Raw genomic sequence first — 26,791 nt, forward strand, 5'->3', positions numbered from 1 at the left:
TGGGCTTAAAAATAAGTATTAAAAATAAAGTGGTAATTCTCTTATATTTGGGTTTTGTGTACTTAATAGAACGGCAGAGGAATGTTTAATTTCTTAGAACAGATTATGATTACTTTTATTGTTTTAATGAACTCATATTTAACTGATTTTTTTTTCTGGGGGGGGGGGTCATGTTATTCATCAGCTTAAAGTGTGTAGTCCTTTTGCATTCTAACTGATCTGTGATGTATAACTGCTATTTACTTCCGCATGTTGGACATATTGAATATTTGTTGTTTCCAGTATAAACTTATTCGACATGATCAAAATTGCATTTATTTTAATGCACTTGCTGTTTGGCCATTAAATATGAAGTCGATGTGAAATGTAAATTGCAATCACCTTTTCTTCTGTATTGTGAGGTATATCTGAGTACAGCGACCTTTACAACTGCTCTGTTCAAAAAAAAAACAAAAACGAATCGTAAATCTTTGTGGTGAATTAAAGACATGGCAGTGTGCATGTCGAGCTTCAAGACTTTCAGTAGAAATAAATCAAGTAATAAGTAAAATGTAATTTGTTGCTGTTTATTGGTATATTGATGCATACAAATAAATTATTCATTATCATTATCCCTTGTGTTTATTTAGTTAGTTGTGGTATGGACAACATATCCATAAAATGATGTTTTAACTAGATTTTACTCCTTGCATTAAAGAGTTTGATTGTATTCTGTTATATAATAGCTAAAAAACAACCATTCTTGCAAATACATAAATATCAAAAGACGATTTGATGATGTTGAGTGTGTTATGCCGCTCACTCTCTTATTCTCCATTGTCTCTGAAGCGCTGCCTGTAGTCCTGTCATCGTGCGCTCCCAGACCTCACAATCAGCATCACAAAGCAAACTCACGCTCAGTGTAATGAATCACTGTCAGCATTAAGCTCAGACAGAACAACTTCATCAAATCATCCACAAGTTCTTAACCAGCATGAGGAATCTTTACTGGGTCTGGCTGGGTGAACTTCACCCCCAAAATTGAAATTCTGTCTTTATTTACTCATCCTCAAGTTTTATGAGTTTTTTTCTTGTGTGGGACATAAAAGGTAATACTTTGAAGAATGTTTCTATATCTCCTATATCTCTTTTCATAATATATTCGTATACCTCACAAACGGTTTCAAAATTTTTTTGCACATAAGTTTGTGGTTAAAACAGCTCTGCATTCTTATGGTACACATTCCAAACTGAAAGACCTGTTTCAAGTTGGTATGAATATGTGTACTGTTACTCCCCCAATATGCATAAATCCAGCATCTGATTTCTGTTGTTTAACCTCACTTTGTAAAACAGGCATGGGACTGTAGCTTTTCTCTAATCCGCTTTCTCATTCCTATATAAAATCACCTGCTCTGTACGAGGAGTGGAGTGGGTTTTGCCATTGCTTGGCTCCTTCCATTTCCTGTCCATCTACCTAGCAGAGGGCAACCCAGCCAGTGCGCTGCTCATCTGAGCTGTCAGCCTTCATCAATCTGCTCTACATCATCATCATCATCATCACAGGCAGATGCAGTGGGCTGACGCTCCCCCTACTGATGTCTCAGCACAGGTTTATTTTTACACACAGGCCATATTGACTCAGGGCTTATTTTTGCCATATTGGCTTCTCAGAGAGAGGCAGCGCTCGTCCAGGGGTCCTGTATCAATGCACTTCAGACCACTGAAATCAGTAGGCCCTCCTCTACCAAGAGCAAGGATTCCAGGGCACACAACATTGGTATTGGTGTTAACTAGGGCTGTAGCTATTGAATATTTTAGTAATCGAGTATTCTAACAAAAATTCCATCGATTAATCGAGTAATCGGATAAAATGTGTTTTTGCTTAGAGTGCAATATTATGCAAGAGAAAATAAGACTCCTGGGCCTCTTAAAATGAACAACTAAGTTTCCTTTTTTAGAAAAAAATAAAGAGAAACATTTAATTATTACCCATTGTTTCTCTGTCTGTACTTGTACTGTGAACAATGACAATAAAGTTGACAGATAAATTAAGTGCATTTAAGTGCCATTCAGTTGGGGTTTTAAATAAAGCATTTTCTGAGATGCACATTAAACAAATAAAACATTAATTTATCTTTTAATTATTGAAAAATAAGTGAGACAGTAGACGTTGAAATCACCGCGGGCGTTACGCGCACTTCAGTGTGTTTAATGAATGAAGACGCGCTTCTGCTCCATTCATTAACAGAGACACACAGAACATGCAGGATCCATATTTAAATAGACTGTCCCGGCTTAATATTTACAGATATTAGTCCATATTGTGATTTGATGTAAGTGCAATTAACTATTTTTGATTTATTCATTCAAAATTTGGCAAATTCCAAGCCATTACGCGTTAAACTGTAAATTCCGTTTTTATGACTGGATTCCGTGATTCCCTCCGCGTTTTCTGCATCGCGGAAATCATAGGGCCCTAGTTGTGGTATGTCAGCTCTATCTTGCAATGGACACACGCCACGACGTTCTCTTTACGTTTGCCCGCGCCCTCAAATCAAAACACTGCTGACTCCTTGCAGTATGCGACTTCTGACGCTGCGCTTGTGTCTCCTTCCGCTTTGTGGGTGACGTAAACGCGTTGTCACATTGAAAAAAACATTGCGAAAGAACCTGACGTGAGATTTAAAATAAATTAAAAAAGGCTTCAAGGCAGAGGAATTTGCCTCGATCATTTTTTGTAATCGAGTTACTCAAGTTACTCGAGGAATCGTTTCAGCCCTAGTGTCAACCGAAACAACCTGGATACCTGATTATTTCTGATGACTTTATTTTGTTTTATATATATAATACTGATCATATTTTGTATTATTTATAATCTTATATTTTATATTTATTTTTATTTTATGTACACAGTGTGTATTTGTTTTAGATTAACCTACTGATATATAAAAATGAAATATATAAAAAAGGATGCAATTTAGTGTATTTGTGTGTATACATATGTATATTATACATTTTATTATAATTATTTTATATTTAACATTTTCTAAAATATATTCCAGTCTTATTTTAGTATAAATGATGTACTTTTATAATTTTTATTAATATTTTGAATATTTTTTTTTTTTAAGTTTAAGTAGTTTTGTTGTGAGGTTTGGTAATTTTTTAGTATTTTTGTTTTAATAAAATAAAATGTCTATAGGTCTTTTTTATTGTATCAGTTACAGTTATTTTAGTAAATCAGGTTAAACAAAAACAAGTTGCTTTTGTCACACAGACACATACACGCATATAAAATGTGTATATATTTACAGTTTGTGTTTATGTAATAGTTATTTTTTATTTTTTTATACCGCTTAGAAATTCTGAATATATATTATATAAAATTCAGAATATATGAGTTTATTCCTCTGCCTTCGTACTTGGATGGCTCTCACTAAAGCTGACAAATTATTAAAGCTATCAGTAAGTATTGATTTTTTTTTTCCCCATTTATGTCCATAGTGTTCTTTTCACTACATTCATTTTCTCTGAGCAGTTTTTCATTTGCTCGTTGATGTAAAACAATGCATCTGCCGGTAAATAATGTACACCAATAAAGAGGGAATATAAACTCAAGTCACCGTCTGACTCTGAATGAAAGATTGCTACGGCATCTGAAAAGCATTGCTACTTACATTCACAGCTGATCTGATTACAGCACAACCATTAGTGTGTGTTCTGTCTTAGTGAAACACTGAGGGTATCTCATTAATTCCTGCATTTCAATAACCTGCTCTAAATCAGTTTCTGCAGGAATACTGTTGAACGAGAGTAAGATCTCATGCTTTCTGCTTGATAAATGGTGTGGTGTGAGAGTGGTTACTCATAATATTTGATGCTGAAGAAGGATGTTTATGTGATTGTGTTATGCCTCTTTTGGGAAGGATCTCTCAGATAAGCGCAGTCTTTTATTTTTGAGTTGCTGTTGTCATATTTGTCATTCTACTATAAGAGAACAATTGTAACTTGAAGGTGTTTTTCCAGTGCAGTGTGTCTGAATGATCTGGTGTTACATTTTTAATGTTGTCAGTTTCATGCAGTGTTGAAATGAGGCGAAAAAGATGGGGGGATGGGGGATGGGGGGGGGGAGTAAAACAGGTTAGCATTGTTCTTTTAAATTCATAAACCAATATTAACTGAAAATCTTGCCCTCCGGAATAGCACTCGTATAAAAGCACATTTCTGCCATGAAATAAAAAAAGTGAAAAAGGCAGTGGCGACTTTTTATCTTGCAATTAAAAAGAAAATTCTCACATTTCTAAGAAAAATCTGAATGGCAAGATATAAACTCAGAATTCTGACAAGTTTACATCTCACTGGTAAATAAATAAATAAATAAATACAATTGCAAGAAAATTGGATTTTGAGATGTATACTTTCTTGTAATTCTGAGTTTACATCTCACAATTCTGACTTTTTGTTTCCGCCACAAATTAAAAAGTAAAAAAGGTAATTATGACAGTTTTCACAGTTTTGATTTATTTATGTATTTATTTATTTACTAAAATTGCAAGTTAATATCTTGCAATTCTGTGTTTACATCTTGGAATTCTGAGGTTATATGCAATAAAGTTCGAACTGTGTGTTTTTTTTTTTTTTTTTTTTAATTATTATTCCATGGCAGAAACTGGCTTCCATACAAATCTCATTTGCATTCATGCATGTTCAGATTTGCCACACAAGAACCAATAAGGTTTGGCTTCACTGATGTCCATCGTGGTGCATTGAGATTATTATCCTTTCATATAGCTCTAGAGGAAAGCAAAAGCTTTAACAAACATCCCAGACAATTCCTCAGCAGTGAATTGGCATATGAACAAGCACTTATGCTCCAAAGAGGTATGTGTTTATAACATCATGAATAAGAACAGGATGTGAGATGAAACTGATGAAGGTGTTGGTGAAAATGTTATTTGTCTGATAGCAATGTCTATGCTCTTCCTATTATATTTTCTTGGATTCTTTAGACTTGCAGGGACGTTAGACTTGCAGTCAAGCTCTGTCAATTGCTGCTCTTGTGTTCATCAGACTGTTGTGTGTCCATTGTGCACACTTTGGTAACGTAATGCCCCATAGATCATCGGGTCGCAAAGGAGGTCATAAGAGAAAGAAAGATCACGACCACAAAGACACTCGTTAGAAGTCTTTTGAGTCATATCATGACAAATGATAAACACTGTGGTTTCGTACACTTTGTAAGCAAAGACCGCAAGTCCATTTCAAGTGCATTTGGGACAAGGCCTCAATATTTTTGTGCTTGTTATTGATAATTTGGTCTCATGAAATCAAAATTAGCATTTTGTGGCATTGAAATGTTCTTGAAGACTTTTATGCTCAGCAGGGCTGCATTTATTTGTTCAAAAGTACAATAAAAACAGTAATATTGTGGAATATTACAATTTCAAATACATTTTTAAATATATTAAAGTAGATACGTTAATTTACTTCTGTTGTTGCAAAGCTGAATATTACTCCAGTCTTCAGTGAAAAAAAAAGTGGTGTAGAAACTAGTGATGCACCGAAATGAAAATTCTGCGCCGAAACCGAAAATTTAGGATGCACTTGGCCGAAAACCGAAACTGAAGCTGAAAATGGCTTCTTTTAAAAAAGTATATATATATTGCTTGGATTTAATGGATCTGAATTGAAAAATCACAATATAATAATTAAACTTTTATTAACAGTTACATAACAAAACATAAAATATTTTTTACAATAAATATAAATAATAATTATTCTTCAAGTTTTATGTTCCATCAAATAAAATAGTTTTTTAAAAATTGTGCAAAAAAATCAACAATTTTGGAGATTTTTGCAGAACAAATGTTACATATTGCAACTTTGGTGTCCTCTCGTATAGGGCTGTCACTTTTGTGAAAAAAAAAATCCTGTTCGATTTTTGAGACATAGGCAAAGTGTTCATTGAATCGTTAGTAAATTGCCTATATTTGGCGTTGATCCGTTTTTCAACGCCAAATATAGGCAAATCCACCGACAACTAAACAGGCATTAGGGCGAACGTAAAGAGGGCACTTGAGACGCGCACAAGTCAGCAATGTGGACTGCCATAACATCAATGAAAAACATTACTGAAGGCTACATTGATATTATGCACTAATAGGCTCTGTGTGTGTGTGTGTGTGTGTGTGTCAGAACCTGCAGTTGCTGTGTGACGCGCGTTCGCTGCGAGCGTATAGTGGCGAGCTGGACGCGCTCCGAGAGAAGGCCGTTAAAATCGATTCCCTGTTTTCGTTTTTGAAACTTGTGTTGTTAGGTCCGATCGATTGTGCAGCTTTTGTGACAAGCTTTTTTTGATTGTGACAGCCCTTTGACATGCTTAATCTTTGATAGGCAGACACGTGATAACAGCTCGACCGTGAGTGAAACCTAAGCGCTTGCTCACGGATGGGAGGGGCGGGTGACATTCATTTTCGGTTTACGTTTTCGGCTGTTTTTTTTATTTCGGCCCGAAACCGATAACGCCATTTCGGCCGAAAATTTTCGGCGGCCGAAATTTCGGTGCACCCCTAGTAGAAACCATTTTAAATCAGAAATCGCTAGAATTTTTTTTTTTTACACACGGTTACAAAGAAGTGGCAAGTAGCGCATTGAAATAAACATGAAATTTTGAAGTAGAAAAACTAAAATATCTACTGATTTAGTGCAACGTTGAAAACCTTGTGTTGCTTGATATTTCATACTTTTTATCAGGATCCTCTGATGAATAGGAGATTTAAAAGAACAGTTCTCTTTTGCTCTTTGTATGGTAATAAATTGCCCTGAATTTGACATTTTAAGAGCTGAAATTATAGTAATTCATATAATGTCATCATAATTAAAGGGCTGCGCATGACTTTATTCCAATTGTCAGATAAATAACAGCATGGGACACTGGCAGGCAGTTGATTATAGTTGTGTATGCCAGCAGGAGAAGAGGAACGGGGGGTTGATCGCTGAAAGAGACCGTGTAAAGCCCAGCCCCTGAGGTTAACGCATTAATTGTGGCCAATTTCAAAATAAGCATCAGGTCATTGACTCCGCTGCTGAATATTATCTGACATTTCTGTGTGTATTCGCTGGGAAATTTAATGTTGAGTGACAGGGGATTTATTACAGCATGTAAAGCGAGTGTAGTTTTATTAATAATGTTTTAATTGCTGATATAATTCCACTGTGGCCTGCTATAAAGTGTGAGAGCATATATCTGAATGGCTGTTTCCAAATAGCAATGCGTCTTATAAAGAAGATCTTTGTTGCTGCTGTGAAATTGATTTATTGATTGGTGCTGTGGCTTAGCAGTTCACAAATGCACGAACATGTTAGACGGTGGTGCTGATGTGGACAGTTTGAGTTCAAGCCCTGTTTGCATATTTACCAAATTGCTAATATCACTGTTCCCACTATTAAATATATTTCCGGTAAGCTCTTAAAATGGGTTTTGTTGTATACTAGCACTGTGACAGGTGGATTGGGAGGATGTGCGTTCATACCGTTTCTGACTCTTACCACTCATTTTGCATCAAATACACTTTCAAATATTTAAGCTCAATATTAAATTCCTATGTAGTGTTTTTTTCTTCTTCCTGTAACTGTACAGAGATGGAGTTAGAAAGCTAGAACTGGTTCTTATTTCATAACAGATCTGTTTTTCAAAGCCTGAATGAATTACTGTTTACAACATTCTTTTATGTTAGGCTAAATCTGTGTATTTTCTGAAGATAATTAAGTTTTGTGTAATTAAAAAAAAAGAAAAAGATAACCTTTAATATTGTAAAGCAGTAGTATATTGGTAAAAGATTATAAGGGGCTTATAAGGGATATATATATATATATATATATATATATATATAAATATATATATATAATATATATATATATATATAATATATATATATATTATATATATATATATATAATATATATATATATTATATATATACAGTACAGATTTTTTATAAATACAAGAACCATTTTACTGTGGTTTCTTTGATTGTAAAGAGGCAGGAGTTTCTCAGGTAGATTTTTTTTTATGCAATATCATATGAAACCACCATGTGTTCTCCAGTGACAGATGGAGATTGATAAATTGTATATGTTTGAGCTTAGGTTAAATTAATTATTTTCTCAGCACTATCTTCTGTGTAATCTGTTACACCCGGAGCTCTTCACAGACAGGCAGACAGATTGGTGAGCCGGCAGGCTTCGATTCTCCAGACACAGTGGTAGCTTAATATCATAAAGGCTTGTTCCTTTCAAGAGAGCGTGTAAGAATCTGAATGGAAGCTTGTTTTGTTAAATGGTTGGAGTTTGCTCTGAAGCGTTAAAGGATAACAAGTCCTTGCTTGGTCATTAAAGCAGTCTCTGCAGAGAGAAATGTGTACTACAGGAAGTGGGCGAACTGCAAACACATTTTAGGTGATTATAGTGTGTGTGCACCTCAAGGGAGCGCTGGATTACACAATCCCCAAACCCAGAGTCCATCGCTGCAGTGGCAGAGCTGCCAACCAGCCGCTAGATTATTCAGGTCACCCCTGTTTTTCAGGTGGATTACTGCCTGAAATTCACCCCTAACATACTTTCCGGATTATATAACATTGACACAGTTGTAATTGCATCATAAATGTGGTTGTTATTGTTGGCGGTCCTCCCCGTACCTGCTTTAGGCTTCCCCAAAACCACTACAAAAATATGAGTGAAAATCTGTTGAAGTGGGAAATTTCCAGAGGAATTTTTTTTAATTGTACAGAAGGGGACATGGTCATTAAAAAAAAAAAAAAAAAAAAAATCTTGTCTGGGTGCAGTTCTATGTGGTGAACACACACACACACACAAAAAAAAGTTATGCTTTTGCATTTTTTTGTCATTGTTAGTTTCAGTTTATTTTATATATTGCCTTTGTTTACTTTTTATATTTTTTAAAAATCTTGTTTCAGGTTATTTATCTTATATTTTTTTATATATAGTATGTATCAATATTTGTTGCTTTATTAATTTTTTGTTTTTACCCCCATTTACACTGGTTTATTTCAGGAAACAAAAATGTTTTCATTGCTGCACAGGTTTACTTAAGTTCAATTCCATTAATTTTCACAATGCATTTGTCTTGCTCAATAATAACTAAACATAACCATATTTAGCATATTTTAGCTAAAATAGGACTGACCATATATTCTACTGAATTGTGAAATTAGCCTCTGATTTTATTTTACTCTGTATTATTTCTGAAGTAGATCTGATCCTGTGCTTGTGTGAATCTCTTGTATTTGCTGGAAACCATGTGGAGGTGATTGTGTGTTTCCGAGAGGCATGTGTCGGCCTTGGTCTCAACAAATGCAGTTGTCCACTTGATTGCCAAGAATTCATTAGTCTAGAGGACTTGTTCGGCTATTAACAGTGGCCTTTTTCAATCATTTGCAACTGTTATGTTTTTGTTAAGAGTTTGCTAAATCTGTTTATGAGTGGCTCTTCAATGTCAACATAATTGCTTCAAATCTTCACAGTCCAGCAACAAGAGGGCAGGCAGACACTTTAGCATGGATGGTAATACATAGAGCACATTCACAGTGGCTGCTCATTACTGTGATGCATCTGTTCATCAACCATATTGAAGAGGTTATGATCAGATGTAAACACATGCAAGTGAATTTACAGATGTGGCAATAGCAGTCTTTTTACAAGATTTGGTTTGTCATGCATGACAGACTATTTGCATATTGCATGCAGATTAGCCAAATGCAAAATTTATTAGTATTTATGGGTTTTACACTTGTGTATGAGGCTGTGTTGTAGAGTGACTTAAAATGAACACTGATACCTTATAACGCATTAAGAAGTTTGTTTTAATGCTTCATTTAGTTGATTCACCATTTGAACAACAATAGAAAATGTAATGTTGTTTAAAACATTGGTAGTCTTTTTATTAGGGCCCGAGCACCGAGGTGCGAGGACCGTATTGTATCTGCTCCGTTTATTATTATTATTCCGGTACCCAATGAATCGCATTTTTGAAGGCCTAAACATACTCAAAAAGTCACAATTTTTTTTTTAAAAGGCGAAATTTAAGTCTGATATGGGTTTCAGAAGTGGGCGTGGCAAAATGGCTCGACAGCACCACCTATACACGTTCAGCGGTGTGCGCCTCGAGCTACATTTCACGTACATGTATGAAAATCGGTACACACATGTAAAACATCAATACCTACAAAAAAGACTCTTGGAGCAAAATTCTAATCCCAGCAGGAAGTTGGTTATTTTTAATATAATTAGCAAATTTTGTGTCATTTTTGCCATTTCCATGTATTGTATTTTAACGAACTCCTCCTAGAGATTTATTCAGATCAACACCAAATTTGGTATGCCTGATCTAAAGGCCTTTGTGATGTTAAATTGCGAAGATCTTGAGTTTTCATCAAAAGGCGTGTCCGTGGCGGCCTGGTGAATTTCGATGATTTGCCATGAAAAATTAAGTTGCTATAACTCAGACATACAATGTCCAATCTGCCCCAAACTTCACATGGTTTATAAGACCTGAACAGATCTAAATGCCAATATTCACTTATAGCCATAGCGCCACCTGCTGGCAACAGGAAGTGTCATGTTTTATGTTGTAACAAACTACTCCTAGAAATTTAATGACATCAACATTTTATTTTCGTCAGTCTAATCTAAAGGCCTGTGTAATGTTAAATTGTGGAGATCTTGAGTTTTTGTTAAAGGGCGTGTCCATAACGCCATGACAAAATCTGATGTCTCGCCAAAGCAAGAGAAGTTGTTGTAACTCAGGCATAAAATGTTCAATCTTCCCCAAACTTCACACGTTCGATAAGAGTCCTGCCCTGAACACATCTGAAGGCCAATATTCCATTATAATGATAGCGCCACCTGCTGGCAACAGGAAGATTGGCACATATATGGAATAAACATTGATATATTCTACTTATATTTATGAGTTTAAACGCATTTTTCTCACAGTTCACCTATTTACTAAAGCCACTCGCTGCCGGTGAGCCTGGGTGCGAGGGCCCGTTCATCGCTGCTTGCAGCTTTAATTTTTTTATGTTTTTTAAAGAAGTCTCTTCTGGTTACCAAGGCTGCAGAAACTAGAAACTATTTACATTGTCATTTAGCAGAAGCCTTTGTCTAAAGTGACTTACAAATTAGGACAATGCAATAGGGCTGTCAAAATTGCTCAAAATTGACGTTCGAATATTCCCTCTAAAAAATACACAAATATTCGAACATCTGGTTGCGCATGTTGTCAATGACACGCATTACGTCAATAACAGGCAAAAATAATACAAAGAGACATAACTACTTGTATAGATAGTCTATTTAAGTTTAAACATATATGACAACGTATTACCTACACAAAAACAAGGAAATCAACTAATGGCCAAGACTGCAGACCTCACGCTCTCTCACTCTCATGTTCTCTGCGCATAATGGTTTAAATCAGTGTTTCCCAAACTTTTTTTCTGGGGACCCACATTTTAAAGTCGATAAATCCTTGTGACCCAATAAACATTAGGCCCATATAGTTCATATATCACAAAGAGAATTTATGCATTAACAAAATATGTATGACCATTTTTAAGGTCAGTTAAGCTTCCACTTAACTATTTAAAAGCGATACAGATATTTGACAGGACAATTATTTTTTATTAACCTGTTGTTGACAATAAGTAAAATGCAGAGGTGAAATGAGAAAGGAAGAGTTGACAGGGCATCTCATTGTTTTCATATTCTCATCATTACAGTGTACACAATTTATACTTAATGAGACAAAGTGCAAAATAGGGCAGTTAATCATTTATTTTTCTTCCTATCATCAATAAAACCAGACAGAATCAATGCATGCCTTTCATATAACATTCAATGCTTTGCACATCTACCAGAATAATATGAACAAGTTTCAAAAAAAAAAAACGGAAGAAAACGACGAGCTCCCTCGTGCGGCTAATTGGTGAACTTCACATACATTTTTAATCAAGAGTACATAGCACACTGAAAAATAGTGCTCGACTTGGCGACCCATACAAAATCTCCCGCGACCCACTTGTGGGGGACCCCGCCTTTGGGAATGACTGGTTTAAATGAACAAACAAATTTTTGTGCAAGCAATTTAAGGTCGCGACTGTTGTCCCAAATATAGCAGGCTTCATTCAGTGATTGAAACAAATATTATTAATATTAATTGAAGTTTTACAGCATATAGAACTGACATTGAATGCTCAGAGCGAGCTCTGCTGTGGTAAACATGGAACTTTTCCTTGCCATGAAACGATAAATAATCAAACCTCGGATGCATTGCTTGACAGAACTCCCCGAAGCGTGCCCCATCGCGATACTGATCGGTCTCATGTCCTTACAAATGAACGAAATTATTTTATCCGTTATGGCCTCTTGTCGTGTTGCAAAGTGCTTGCGGCGAGCGATGCAAAGTAATGTTAAGTGTCAAGATGTGACTGTTTAGCTGGAGTTCCACACATTATGCCATGCTCATTTGGGTGCACATTTTTGAGATGTGACCTCATGTTGCTAGTGGTCGAATAGTATGCTAACTGTATCTTAAATAGCTAGCATACAATAGCATACATACATACTCTGCACTTGCTGGCATCTTCCATGAAGACTATTCTAAGAATATTCTTCACTGTGTAAATTATATATTTCTTCCTATTAAAGTTACAAAAGTGATGTATTCAAGAGCAGTGAAAGATTTACTCTGTTTTGTTGTTTGATTAATATGAATGATTAATACAGCAGGAATATTAGACTGCTGGCACTTTAAGAACTGCTGGATGCAATGTTCTGTTACACTTTTTCTTTCTCAGATGTTTGCTTTCAGTTGAAGGGATAGTTCTCCCGAAAATGGTGTAGAATGCTACTGATGTGGAATTTAACAATTCAAGGCCTATAAAGCGGCAAAAATAATGTTCAATACTTCTGCACTCTGTCACCATCTACACATGCACGTGCCTCTCTGACAGCGTGCACGTATAGCAAAATGAGTTCTCTTTCGCTGCTGATTGCATTTCAATGGCTTAAAATCACTTGTTTTAAACTGCAATGCTTTAAAACACATGCAAACGGTACTTATTCATGACCTTGTAGCACAGCAACGACACGTGAGTGTGTAACAGCAATAGAGACGATAGTCCAAAATATTTCCCGGCTGACAAATTTCATCTGGTTAATCGTGTAGCGTATATTGCCCACCCCTAATATTATAGTATATACAATTTACTAATTAATATATTAATATTACTATATATTTCTTTGTTTTTTATGATTGTGTTTTTAAGAGTGATTTTACAGTATGTTAAAATTATTACAGTTTCTAAAAAAATTCCTTCAGCATCTGTTTGGGGTTAGATGAACTTGAACTCAGCCTGATTAAACAAGGTCTCTCGAAGACATTTGGTTGACTAGTCGATTATGAAATGAAGTAGTTTTTCACATCCTTATGATGAGGTTGCACACTTCCTTTTGTATGAGTTTAGTTGCTGTGCTGTAATGCTGAGAACCCCTGACAGAGCCGGGGCAAAGTCACCTCGCTTTACTAAAAACACCCTACCGAAGCCCTATCAGAATTATGTTCAGAGGCATTAAAAATATTTTTCTATTTCTTTCTCATTTCTCTCCTTGTAAGCTACAGTTATTTGATTTACTTTGACGTGAGCTAAAGCCTCTCTAAATGTCATGTGTTGATTTTATGGCGATAAGCAATGGCCAAAGACTACCCTGCGTGTTGCTGTGCTATTAAATGATCTATGTAGCAGGTTGCTGTTGCTAAATCTGCCATTTATTGCTCTCTACTATTTTCAAAGCATTTTTTCACCCTTTCTGCTGGGCGAGAGGCAGTCCAATAGTCCCGGATAATTTATCAGGCTCCAAGAATTAAGTAAGCTATGTGGCAGCGATGAATTCTTCTGTTACTTTTCACGCCGTCCGCTTCTAATATCTTCCCGCTTTGCTGTAATTCTGCCTATTCTTGGCCCTCCACTTTATGCCAAGTTGAGCTTGACAGTTGTGCTCTATTGCTGTAAAGCACGAGTGGATATCCAGTGTGTAGGCTGGTGACTTGCTGGCAGAGACGAGTGTTTCATCACATGCTAATTGAGCAATAGATGTCGATGATAAGTGCCTGCTTACGGCTGCGTCTGCTACATTCACCTGGCTCCTCCATTAGAGGCTGGTCTCTCGCGCTTCTACTGCAGCACAGAATCACAGGAGTGGACCTTTATATTTCCTTCGTTGCCCTTATTTTCCTCCATTAGCTATGTTTGTGTGCTTGTCCCTGTTATCTCAATCTGTCCTCTGACTCAACCTGTGTTGCAGATATTTAGCATGCTCTTTAGGTACTACATAATTAGATCCTATTTCAGTTTAGTTCAGATGCATTTTCAGTGTGAAGATTCTGTTTTACTAACATACAATACCAGTCAAAAGTTTGAAATGATTGTATATATTCACTATTAAGTATATATATATATATATATATATATATATATATACAAAGGCTGCATTTATTTTATCAAAAAAGTAAAACAGTAATATTGTGAAATATTATTGAAGTCTAAAATAGCAAACCAGAATGATTTCTGAAGGATCATGTGATACTAAAGACTAGAGTAATGGCTGCTGAAAATTCAGCTTTGCATTACAGTAAAAGATTACATTTGAAAATATAGAAAAGTTATTAGTTCAAAAATATTATAAATCTTAATTATTCCACATTTTTGACCAGTAGTGTAGGTTCTGACCTGTCAATAAAAATTGTATAAGGTTTTGTAACCTTTTTTTATTATTTAGGCCATATATATATATATATATATATATATATATATATATATATATATATATATATATATCTCATACATATATATATATATCTCATACATATATATATCTCATATATATATATATATATCTCATATATATATATATATATATATCTCATATATATATATATATATATATCATATATATATATATATATATATCTCATATATATATATATATATATCTCATATATATATATATATATCTCATATATATATATATATATATCTCATATATATATATATATATCTCATATATATATATATATATCTCATATATATATATATATATATATCTCATATATATATATATATATATATCTCATATCATATCATAGATATTTCATATCATTTAATTAAATTTTATTAATATTGTTCAGTGCCACATCAAAGTCAACCTTTATGTCATTGTTAATTAGTGCATGTCACGTTTTCTTGTCTGTGAGCAATAATGGTCAACTTGAAAGTGTTACATTGTGTCTTGTGATTGTGATCATGTGTAAATATGTTCATGCCACCTCAGGGCTGCTTTAAAAAGTGTGTAGTGGTGTCATGCATGGAAGAGAAGTCTGTTAATAACACGTTTGTCCTGTATACTATATGCATTGTGATGCACAGAATTAATAACAATTAATATAAAAATCTGATTTTATTTTATTTTATTCATCATAATTTTGTGCAGAAATGTAAGCTGAAATCAAACCAAATCAAGCATTTTATTTATTTACTAAAGTATAGTATTTATAAAGTAAAGTTTTCTAAATTCAATGAAAACAGTTTAAAAACACAAATTGTTTGTGATATATTTGGATGTTGGTTTGCAATGCTTCTGTTAATCGGCCAATGCCACTATTCTGAAAATAGACTGATATTGGCCAGTATTTTAGTCTGGGTGTAAGACGCTCAATCACCTTGTCTTATGTGTGTGTTTTTCAGTGCGGGACCCAAAGGTGACAATATCTATGAGTGGAGATCCACCATCCTGGGCCCTCCGGGTTCAGTCTATGAGGGAGGCGTTTTCTTTCTGGATATCACCTTCTCTTCCGATTACCCCTTCAAGCCACCAAAGGTATAGAGTGTGGAAAATCATCTTCCCTTTCTATTCACTATTTTTGAGGTATTAAAACAGAGGATGCTTAATCCTGCTTCAGGTGATCTGCCTTCATGCATTGCTTACAACTCTAATCAAAGTCTTGAAAATTACAGGCAAGTGTACCAGGATGGTCATGCTATCTACTGCTTATATAGGCTGCTGCCTGACTGACATAGCACTTTATAAGTGAATGATACATGAAATGCTTACGAATGCCTTAGAACTTGGTCAGAAGCAGGTGTCTCAGAAGGCAGCATCATCATGCTTTTAGAATCTGCATTGGCAGCTCATTATGTTTCACAACAGGATCTCAATCTAAATGCAAACTCAAATGCACTGGAATGTATTTGGACGCATTTCAGACTGAATACATTAAAGCTGTTCTTGAATGTGGGGCAGAACTTAAAACAGCTGTATCAGCTATTTGATGCTGTTCTTGAGAACCAAAGCTCATGAATCAAAGTCCCATGACATTTCTAAGCCATATGAAAGTACATGATCATTTAAGCGTTATATAATTTAAAAGTTATTGTAAAGTGGTACCTCATGTACATTTATTGACTATGTATTCCATTGTTTTGAATTCTACAGCCTTATCACACATCAGCATGGTGGAAAACATTTACAGCCATTGTTGAATATTTAAATGGTTTATTGTTGTGTGTTCATATGGTGGTAAATATCATGTCATATCATGATGATATGACATGACATATCATCATATCATGATGGTAAAAGGTTTTCCCAACTGCACTGAAAAAAACAAGGCTGGCTTTGAAACACTGCTATTAGATTTCACAAATAATTACACATAACACACTGAAATTTTAAAGCAGACAGACTGAAATACTATTTTCATTAAAACATACTCCATTAATCTGTTTAATTTACATTGCACGATCATGTGTTGTAAATAGCTTAATTAAAAATAAGATTATAATAAGTATTTAAGAGACAAATATTCATAGTACTACAATACATCTCACAGTGGGTTTAAAAGTTCTCATTTTTAACAATGTAAAAAATGTTTTGAGGTAAAATATTTAAGATTCTGCACTGTTTCTTGTTCACTAATCTTACTAGTCTTTTATAATTATTATTCCATTAAAGTTCAAGGTGGAGAACGAGTGTTTCAATTCGGCTTTTCACTGGAATCATTGCTGCTTATATGATTTGTAATGGAAAAAGCTAATAAGCTGTTATAATAAAATACACAATAGAAGCATTTTCACAAGTGGACTCTTGAACGCGTCTGTGGATGTGTAGTTTGCTATTATTAGTGTATAGAGCAGTGGCCTTTAATTAAGATGTATTAGCTCTACCAAGGACACTCTGTAACAGATCATTCAGAACAGGTATTGACCTCTGGAAAATATCTCAAGGATAATGTGAAGCTGAACGATTATGTTTTTCTCATTAGTGTGCTGGATGACTAAACGTACTCCTTCCGAGCACCGGCTATTTCCAGTGCAAAGCAATAAGCGAGATACCGACAGGCAGGGATGTGGTTTAGGGAAGCTGGTTTACTACAGCTCCAGTTATAAAGGTGAAAGAGTCAGCCACAGCATTTCGGATTAATTAGCATCCAAATCTCCTTCCTTAGCATGTTTGGGAATTTGCCCCGCTCTGAGTGGCTCTCCGCCTCAGTCTGGCCCTCATCTCGACTGTCAGTGGCATCTGTAAACAACAAGTTTATATAAAGCTCATGGGCTGGAGGGGGCTCTTTGTTCAGATCAAGCCACTGTAAAGCTGTAATCCACTAATTATAAACAGGATCCATCCTCTGCGGTGGATGGCGGGCAGAGCTGGTGGCCCGCACCCCCTCATTCTTTTGTCACCAGATGAAACGCAAGGAAACTTGGGTGCCGATCTCGCCTACATTTGTTTGGGTTGGTGCTCTGTGAAGTTGTTGCCCGCTCTTGCTCACTAAGCGGTGCAGCTTGGTTTGTGGTCCGCTAATCTGTGCTTTTGTGAGTAAGTCTGTCTGTGTTTGGGAGCAAAGAGAGCGACTTGCATTTCATCCTAAAAGTATATCTAGAAATAAGGGTATTGATTAACTCGAGCTGTAAAAGGCTCTAAAGCATTGGCTTGTTTACAGAGCAGTTTGGTTGGGTCATTATCTGCCTTTAAAAGAGCTATTTGTGTTTTATTTTTTCTCTTGTGTCTGTTTTTTTTGTATGTCTCTATCTGTTTAGAAACTCTAAAAGCCTACCTGGCTGCCTTCAGTGTTGCTAAGCTAATAATGCCATTCCCTAATAAAATGATGATCATTTAATAAAGATCTGATTATGTTTTGATTAACATTCAAATAGGTTCAACTATCAACAAGTTAATTTGCAGTAATTTATCTCTGAACTTGGGGAGTTTTTACTTTACCTGACATAGTTGTGGATACACGACAGCTGTGTTTTGGGGATTTTGAAAACTTTTGAAAACGATACAGTTATAATCTGTGTAAATTACAGAAACACAACTTTGAAGACAAAACGGTGAAGTCATGCTTATGCAAATTACATGTAGTGTTTCTTTAGAAGGTGGCATCTCCAACGACTGGCCTGTCATGCATAAAACAATGCTTTTGTCATTTTTGCAGATCCATGTAAATGTGGATCATTATGGATATGTTGTTGTCTGTTTACAAATCTTAAATAAAAAAATTTTAAGGCAAAAAATAGAAATAAAATAACATTTTCCAAATAAATATTTTTTACTATTGTAAATATATTTTATGCATTAAAATATATTTATATTACATATTTTATGTTTATTAAGTGTATGTCTGTGTTCCATTAAATTTACAACACATTTTATGTTAAACATGATACATAAAAGTAGGAACATTTCTCAATATTTCTCAATATTTTTTTTACATTCAACATTCCTGTCCACTTGCTCTCTTCTTGGATTAATATTTCTGTGTAAATGTGGCTCAGGAATGCTTGAGAAAGGGATGGCCAAAACAGTAAATATTATATTTTATAGTGTGTGGGAGCTATGGTAGTGTGTGAGATTTTTTTTTAAGTGCCTGTTTATTATATTAATTTAGGATAAAAAAAAAAATCCTATCATTATTTTAATTTTCAGATGTGCAATGTATTTCTGTTTATTGTTTGCCTACATTTGACTAAAAAAAGCCATCTTAAAGAACAACTTCCCAACTTTAGGAACAGTCTTTGCATGGCTAGTGTCATTATGATGCCTTAAAATGCTATATAGGCAGCTCAATAGGTTTTTCCTCTCACTTTCTCTCCATGGGGCATATTTCATGACCTCTTTCTTGATTTGTTTCCCATTGTTGGCCGTAAGGCCTCATACAGGTTGCCCGTGTCATGCTGGCTGTGTTTCTGAACTCCAAGACCACCGTGTTCATACAATACCCGGATTGTGCCAGGCAGGCAGGGTTATTTTGGTCTCTCTGTTTACGCTGCATCATGTGACGGATGTCTTAGTAGCTTCTGCAGGGGGCAGAGTGAGACGTAGTCAACAAATAAGAAGTGCTCTTTATGTGCTAAGGGAGCAGACTAATGCATGACCCAGACTGTCCCTTGACCCTTATCTGGCAGATTCGGCCCTCCCACAATACTGCAGTCAGCAGTGTCCCGCCAGTCCTGTAAGCCGGGGCCATAAGTCGTCAGTTGGGAAGCTGGGTCAAGTTAAGCTTGCTTGACTTTCTCTTCTCACTGGATCGATAGCTTTCAGAGTTCAGCCCTGCTGTTAATGAGAGTGATCCAGCTCTCAAAAGCCCTGTCTATAATAAAAGCCCCGTTATAACACATCCAGAGTATTAAAGGCTGGTTCTGGATTGATGAGATAACATTATCCCGTTTTAGATAGACTTGTTTTGTGATGCTTTTGCTTTCCTCCTCTTGTGCAGGTCACGTTCCGTACGAGGATCTATCACTGCAACATCAACAGTCAGGGTGTGATCTGCCTGGACATCCTGAAGGATAACTGGAGCCCAGCTCTGACCATCTCGAAAGTCCTGCTTTCCATCTGTTCTCTGCTGACAGACTGCAATCCAGGTGAGTACAGCAACTCAGGCCCAAGTCCTAAGACTAGCTTTATTAGTAAAATCAGAAGAAATTAATTCGATGTGCATTTTAAAGTGATGGTTCATCCAAAAATGAGAATTGTATCACCATGTACTCACCCTAATGTCATTCCAAAAATGAACTTTCTTCTGTTAAACTCAGTGGACCTCATTCACTTAGTGAAAGTTGACTTCCATACATTAGTCCTTACATTTATTCGTTAATTTAGCATGCATTTTAGTACAAAAGTTAAAGGTGAAAAATGATTTGTTAGTGAAATTCGTCTATGTACACGGATGAATTAGGTTGAATTTTTGCCCCAAATTTCTCCTGTGTTTACAAATACAATCCAATGTTTTTTTTTTAATACAATGGAGAAAAAAATGGCTCCATTGTTGTTTGGAACCAAATGACTTTAAAAACATAATCTTTTAGGCTCCACAGATTCCAGACAGGTTTGGAATATCATGAGTATGAGGGAATGATGACATAATTGTCATTTTGGGTGAACTATCCCTGGGGTGAAGTCTGGTTCTTCAATGCAGAATAGGACAACCTATGAACATTGTAGACTATATTCTTTATGTCACAGCCAACTTGTAGTACCAAAGAAGCTGCTGACATAGTAAGGAATTAGCAAACTTGAAAGTAATAATAATAATTTTTCTTGTTTATCTACAATTCGATAATCACAGAACTTCTATAATGTTCACTATCTAATTCTGTACCGCACCTAATGCTTGATTGCATAACTCAGGTTCACTAGAAGGTCTCAGCCATGACACATCTGAAAGACTACACCCACCAGATAAAAATAAATTGATTTGGTTAGATGATGACCACTTTATTTATTTGACTGAAGGCCCTAAGGCATGGGTGTCCAATCCTGCTGCTGGAGAGACACCCAGAGTTCAGCTCCAACACACCTACCTGGATATTTCCAAAGATCTTGATTAGCCAGTTCAGGTGTGTTGGATTATGGGTAGGGTTCAAGTCCGCAGGAAGGTGGGCCTCCAGGAGCGGATTTGGACACTCATGAAACTCAGACTGAGAAAACAAAGAAAAATAATTTCAGATTTCATAGAACTTTTAGCAGTATTCAGTTGGGTCAAATAATAAATGGGACATTTCAGGATCACACAACAGGTCTTAATATTAAAAGAAGGTCCACTGATATGCTTTTAAAGAACGAATCTCTTTTTACGTACAGTATTTTAAGTTGTGCTGTTTTATGAAATTATATTGCTCCGCAAACAGCTTCCATTTTCAAGTTTTTATCTAATGCAAAGTTTAAAAACCTGATAAAGGTTTTTAAATCACTTTTTAATACTATTTCAGTCTGTTACTCACTATGGAAATAGCCAAGGAAGCTGGCGTGGCATTATAAGCCTCAAATGGGCAAAACCAGAACAATAAAGTTATAGAAAATGAATGGGGAAATAGAAGTATATATATAAATACAAACTTAAAAATAGATTTAATTTGATACCTGTTATGCCAGCAGAGTTTACTGTTGCCTAACCCTAAAATTAAAGGAAAATAATTTTGATTTAATGAATCAAAAACATGGGAAATCATCCCAAAAACATGTACTATATTCAGCCTTGTTAATTTTAACTGAAACTATTAAAATAATTTTCATTAATAGAAAAAAATGAAATAAAATATAAATATTAGATGAAAGCTTTCATCAAAATACTCCAAAAGAATGAAATTTAGATGATGCAATGGCAGCTAACTTAATTACAATAAGTATAAACTGAAGGACCAAAATGACTAAAACTACAACAAAAATGAAATAAAGCTACATAAAACAAACAAACATTAAATTAAAACTTGAATGAATTAAAGTCGAAGCTGAAAATCAAAAAAATAATGGCTAAATCAAAATACGAGTAAATGCTAAAATAACACAGCCGATACATTTTCTAAAATGAATTCACTGAATACAGAAAGATTGATTGATGTTGAAGCTGATGACTGAACTTGAGCCTTCATGTTGCAGATTTCTAGTCAGGTTCACATTAGGTCTTCATTGTTGTGAAGGATTTGTCATGAGCAAGCAAAAGCAGACCTATCGGAGGAAGCCTACAGTTTGGAATCCTGTAAAGCCATCACGGTGTTTGTCTCCAAAACATCTCTGACATTGTTGTGTCAGCTGAGTCAGCACATGACAGATGTGTCTGTTGAATCCCACACAGCTCTTTCATTTACTCTCCACGGTGTCTCGCTTCCCACTGCCCTCTCTCTCTCTCTCTGTGTCCTTCCCAGCGCCTGTCTGCGTCTTTCAGAAGACTGTGTTCTCGCTGACTCCTGGGTATAAGAATGTCTCACTTTTTTCCTTTCCGTTCTTCTTTTTCTCCCCCTCGTCTCTCAGCGGATCCTCTGGTGGGAAGCATAGCTACTCAGTACCTGACCAACAGAGCAGAGCATGACAGGATAGCTCGACAGTGGACCAAGAGATACGCCACATAGACGGCGCCCGCTCACTCGCTCACCCTCCCATCCACCGCCCCCTTTCTTCCCAGCTTCCCTTTGTCCACCCGTCCTTCCTGCACTCTTCTCCAGCGCCGCCCCAGTTCCCATCACCCGCAGGAGTGTAAAGATCCAGGAGAGGCAACTTTACAACGTGCAACAAATCTTTATAGCCTTTACAATACGGACTTCTGTGTATATGTCATACTGATTCTACCCCGTGTTTTTACCCGATACGGACTGGGAGCGCAGACAGGACCCGCCAAGGTGTAAAGGCTGCCGGAGTAGAATTTTGTAGCTGTAGATTTAGTTCTGTTTAAAAGCCTACTTGCAAGTCTTGCTTCTTTGGGATATAAAAAAAAAAAAAATGTATTTTGTGATGTAATAAGGAAAATGTTCCTAAAGTCAACCAAATATTATGGTGCATTTTAGCCTAATTCATTATCCGTATGAAGTCAAAGAAAACGACGAAAAAAGATAAAAAAAAAACAAGCTGTAGATTATTAGAAATGTCATTTATATGAGACCCACACTCATTTCCAGTTCTGTGGTACATGCTGTTGTGAATCTGTTATACCTTTGTCAGTTTGTAATTAAAAGCGATCTCATTGAAAGTTTTGTAGCTCGGCTGAAATGAGCGACCACTGTAACATCCCCACGAACACAATAAAAAAAGAAAACTGTCCACCGGGTCAGGTGTTGCTGTGTGCTGTTTCTCATGTCTGCTGCACTCTTTACACCTACATTAAGATCCAATCAGCTCACAGATGATGGACTGTGCTAAAAAAATAACATTTTATTCAGCAAGGAACGGATGCAATAAATGAGTCAAAGGTGACAGTAAAGACTTTTAAAATGCTACAAAAGATTTTGATTTTAAAGAAGAGTTCTCATGAACTTTGTGTTCATCAAAGAATCTTGAAAAAAAAATGATCATGGTTTTCTACAAAATAAACTGCAACTGTTTTCAACACTGGTAATAAGTAATTTATAAAAAAAAATACTAAACTCTTACAGACCCCAAACCTCTGAATGTTAGTGTAAGCAGGCTTTTATTATCTTGAGAGATGTTAATTATTTTATTTTAAATATGTTTTTAAAGAGCTTTATTTTCACTCTTTTTACTTTTCTCCCCCTAATATTTATTAATTAATTTTAGGTTCTTATTTTTTTATTATTTATTTTAACCCCTTTTGAAAACCACAGCTACATATGCTTGATTTTTGCAAGGGTTACATTAAATAACCAGTGTTTTTTTTTTTTTTTTTTTTGTGATAAATATAAGGTATTTTCTATTGTGTTCAGTGAAATTTTCGGGGTTAATTTTTGAGCCTGGTTGTTTGGCTGGCAACTAATGATTATTTTGATAATTTATTAATCTGGCTTTTTTTAAGTAATAGCATTATAAAAAAATATTTCCATTTAACAAAAAACATTGTTTTCTGTAATTATATGTCCTTGTTATTCCACAGTCATCACAATTAAAAACAAAAACTATTTTTTTAATGACAATTCAATCACTATAAATTATAAATGATATTAATATTATTAATATTTATTAAAATATTAATGTGATTATTTATATATATATATATATATATATATATATATATATATATATATATATATATATATATATATATATATATATACATATATATATATACATATATATACAGTACAGACCAAAAGTTTGGACACACCTTCTCATTCAAAGAGTTTTCTTTATTTTCGTGACTATGAAAATTGTAGATTCACACTGAAGGCATCAAAACTATGAATTAAAACATGTGGAATTATATATGGAATTATATACATAACAAAAAAGTGTGAAACAACTGAAAATATGTCATATTCTAGGTTCTTCAAAGTAGCCACCTTTTGCTTTGATTACTGCTTTGCACACTCTTGACATTCTCCTCCTTGGTCAAATAGCCCTTGATGCCTTCAGTGTGACTCTACAATTTTCATAGTCATGAAAATAAAGAAAACTCTTTGAATGAGAAGGTGTGTCCAAACTTTTGGTCTGTACTGTATAAATGTATATGTATATGTATATGTATATGTATATGTATATGTATATGTATATGTATATGTATATGTATATGTAAAGCACAAATTAACTGTTAAGATGTTGATTCTCCTACAGGAACATTGCACATTTACTCTTAACTTGTGGTTTTGTAGAAAAATAGAAGCTATATATGAAGAAATAAGATCTTCTGCTTACATTTATTTTATTATAATTATTTATTATTAGTTGTATCTTTAAGTTTTGTATTTTTAATGACTTCATTATTTTTCTAAAATATGGAAGATTTATTTATAACATATGGCTATGGCCTGGAAGTATGTTGGGCTCTCATTTGTGGTCATGCTTAAATAATAATAATAATAAAAATAATAATACAAACAATATTTAAAAAACTTTAAAAAAAAACTTAAAAAAAAATCATGGCACTGGCAAAATATCTACTGTAACATAATGAAATACTTGCATGTTGCTTGCAAAACATTTTTATCAGGATATGCAGCTCTTTTTAAATGGCCAACAAAGGAGAAAAGGCTTAGAAGCATAATGATCTAGCCAAAAGTAACATGATTGACCGATACGAGCAGCTGTCCATCAAAATCTGCCTGTTAAAGAATACTTCCTATTGATTAGGGTCATTTTGGACTCACTAACTCCACAAAACACAAGGGTATTACATTCATTAGCACTGTTATGTCATTTTTGGCATCCATGAGAGGTCACTTGGTCTCTTGTGTACATCTCACATTCAGAATCAGAATCAGAATGAGCTTTATTGCCAGGTATGTTCACACATACAAGGAATTTGTTTTCGTGACAGAAGCTCCGCAGTGCAATATAATGACAGTGACAGAACAAAAACACAAAATGGAATAAAAAAATTAAAAAATACAAATAGGTAGGTAAGGAACGAAAATATACAAATTGACAATGTATGGCAGGTATATTACAATGAGCATTATGTATGTACAGGTATATTATGTGCACGCTAAGTATGGTGTTAGATAAATAAGTGTATGTGTATATAAATATCAAGTGTAGTGTGTTCCACAGTTATTATCAATTGTTCATTAGATGGATTGCCTGAGGGAAGAAACTGTTCCTGTGTCTGGTCTTTCTGGTGCTCAGTGCTCTGTAGCGTCGACCAGATGGCAACAGTTGAAAGAGGGAGTGTGCTGGATGTGAGGGGTCCAGAGTGATTTTGCCAGCCCTTTTGCTCACTCTGGATAAGTACAGTTCTTGAATAGAAGGGAGGGTTGTACCGATGATTCTCTCAGCAGTCCGGACTACCCTCTGTAGTCTTCTGAGGTCAGATTTAGAAGCTGAGCTGAACCAGACAGTTACTGAAGTGCAGAGGATGGATTCGATGATGGTGGAGTAGAACTGTTTCCGCAGCTCCTGTGGCAGGTTAAACTTCCTCAGCTGGTGAATGAAGTACAACCTCTGCTGGGCCTTTTTCACAATGGAGTCAATGCGAATGTCCCACTTCAGGTCCTGAGAGATAGTGGTGCCCAGGAACCTGAATGACTCCACTGCAGTCGCAGTGCTGTTCATGATGGTGTGTGGGGGGAGTGCAGGGGGGTTTCTCCTGAAGTCCACGATCATCTCCACTGTTTTGAGCGTGTTAAGCTCCAGGTTGTTGAGAGTGCACCAGACAGCCAGCTCTTTAACCTCCTGTCTGTAAGCTGCCTCGTCACCGTCCTGAATGAGGCCGATGAGTGTGGTGTCATCTGCAAACTTCAGGAGCTTGACAGAAGGGTCCTTAGATGTGCAATGGTTGATGTACAGGGAGAAGAGCAGTGGGGAGAGAACATAGCCCTGGGGAGCTCCGGTGCTGATTGTTCGGGTGCTGGATGTGTATTTTCCCAGCCTCACTAGCTGCTGCCTGTCTGACACGACTTCACGCACCGCAACCCACGAGAGCGGAAATGCCAGTATTACTCCGCCTCTGATTCCCCAGATAGCCGCGAGCTGACCACGATCTGCGTGGATGCAGTGAAGACGGCGAAAGAATCATCCCAACGCACTCTATTCCTCGTATTAAAGGGAAGTAGTTTTGCGACTGTTTTACGAACCAGTGGGCTTTACCCCGCGATATTGTTGTGAAGAGTTGACTGATCCACTTTCCCCTCCTCGCAGTTCCGGGTGGAGTTTCCACGGTTACCATCCGTGGAGGAACGCTGTCGACGGGAGGCGCGAGATGCCCTGCATCGTCTTAAGTAACGATGAGACAGAGACGGCGGCGATTCCCTTGTACTGTGATTTTGAACTGTGGACTGGCTGTGAGTGGTTG

General features: G+C 35.7%; 1 protein-coding gene across 1 annotated transcript in view; it reads left to right on the forward strand.

Moving 5' to 3' along the window:
• The window catches only part of LOC132153153 (ubiquitin-conjugating enzyme E2 E3), a 45,746-nt gene extending 22,595 nt beyond the window's left edge, over positions 1 to 23,151 (forward strand). Inside the window, exons 4-6 of the mRNA XM_059562457.1 lie at positions 15,804 to 15,936; positions 19,835 to 19,982; positions 22,369 to 23,151. Coding sequence (XP_059418440.1) covers positions 15,804 to 15,936; positions 19,835 to 19,982; positions 22,369 to 22,466 — 379 coding nt within the window. The 3' untranslated portion in view covers positions 22,467 to 23,151. The remainder of the gene's footprint in view (positions 1 to 15,803; positions 15,937 to 19,834; positions 19,983 to 22,368) is intronic.
• The last annotated feature ends 3,640 nt before the right edge of the window (positions 23,152 to 26,791 follow it).

Source organism: Carassius carassius, chromosome 11, assembly GCF_963082965.1.
Source record: "Carassius carassius chromosome 11, fCarCar2.1, whole genome shotgun sequence".
In the NCBI taxonomy this organism is placed as follows: Eukaryota; Metazoa; Chordata; class Actinopteri; order Cypriniformes; family Cyprinidae; genus Carassius; species Carassius carassius.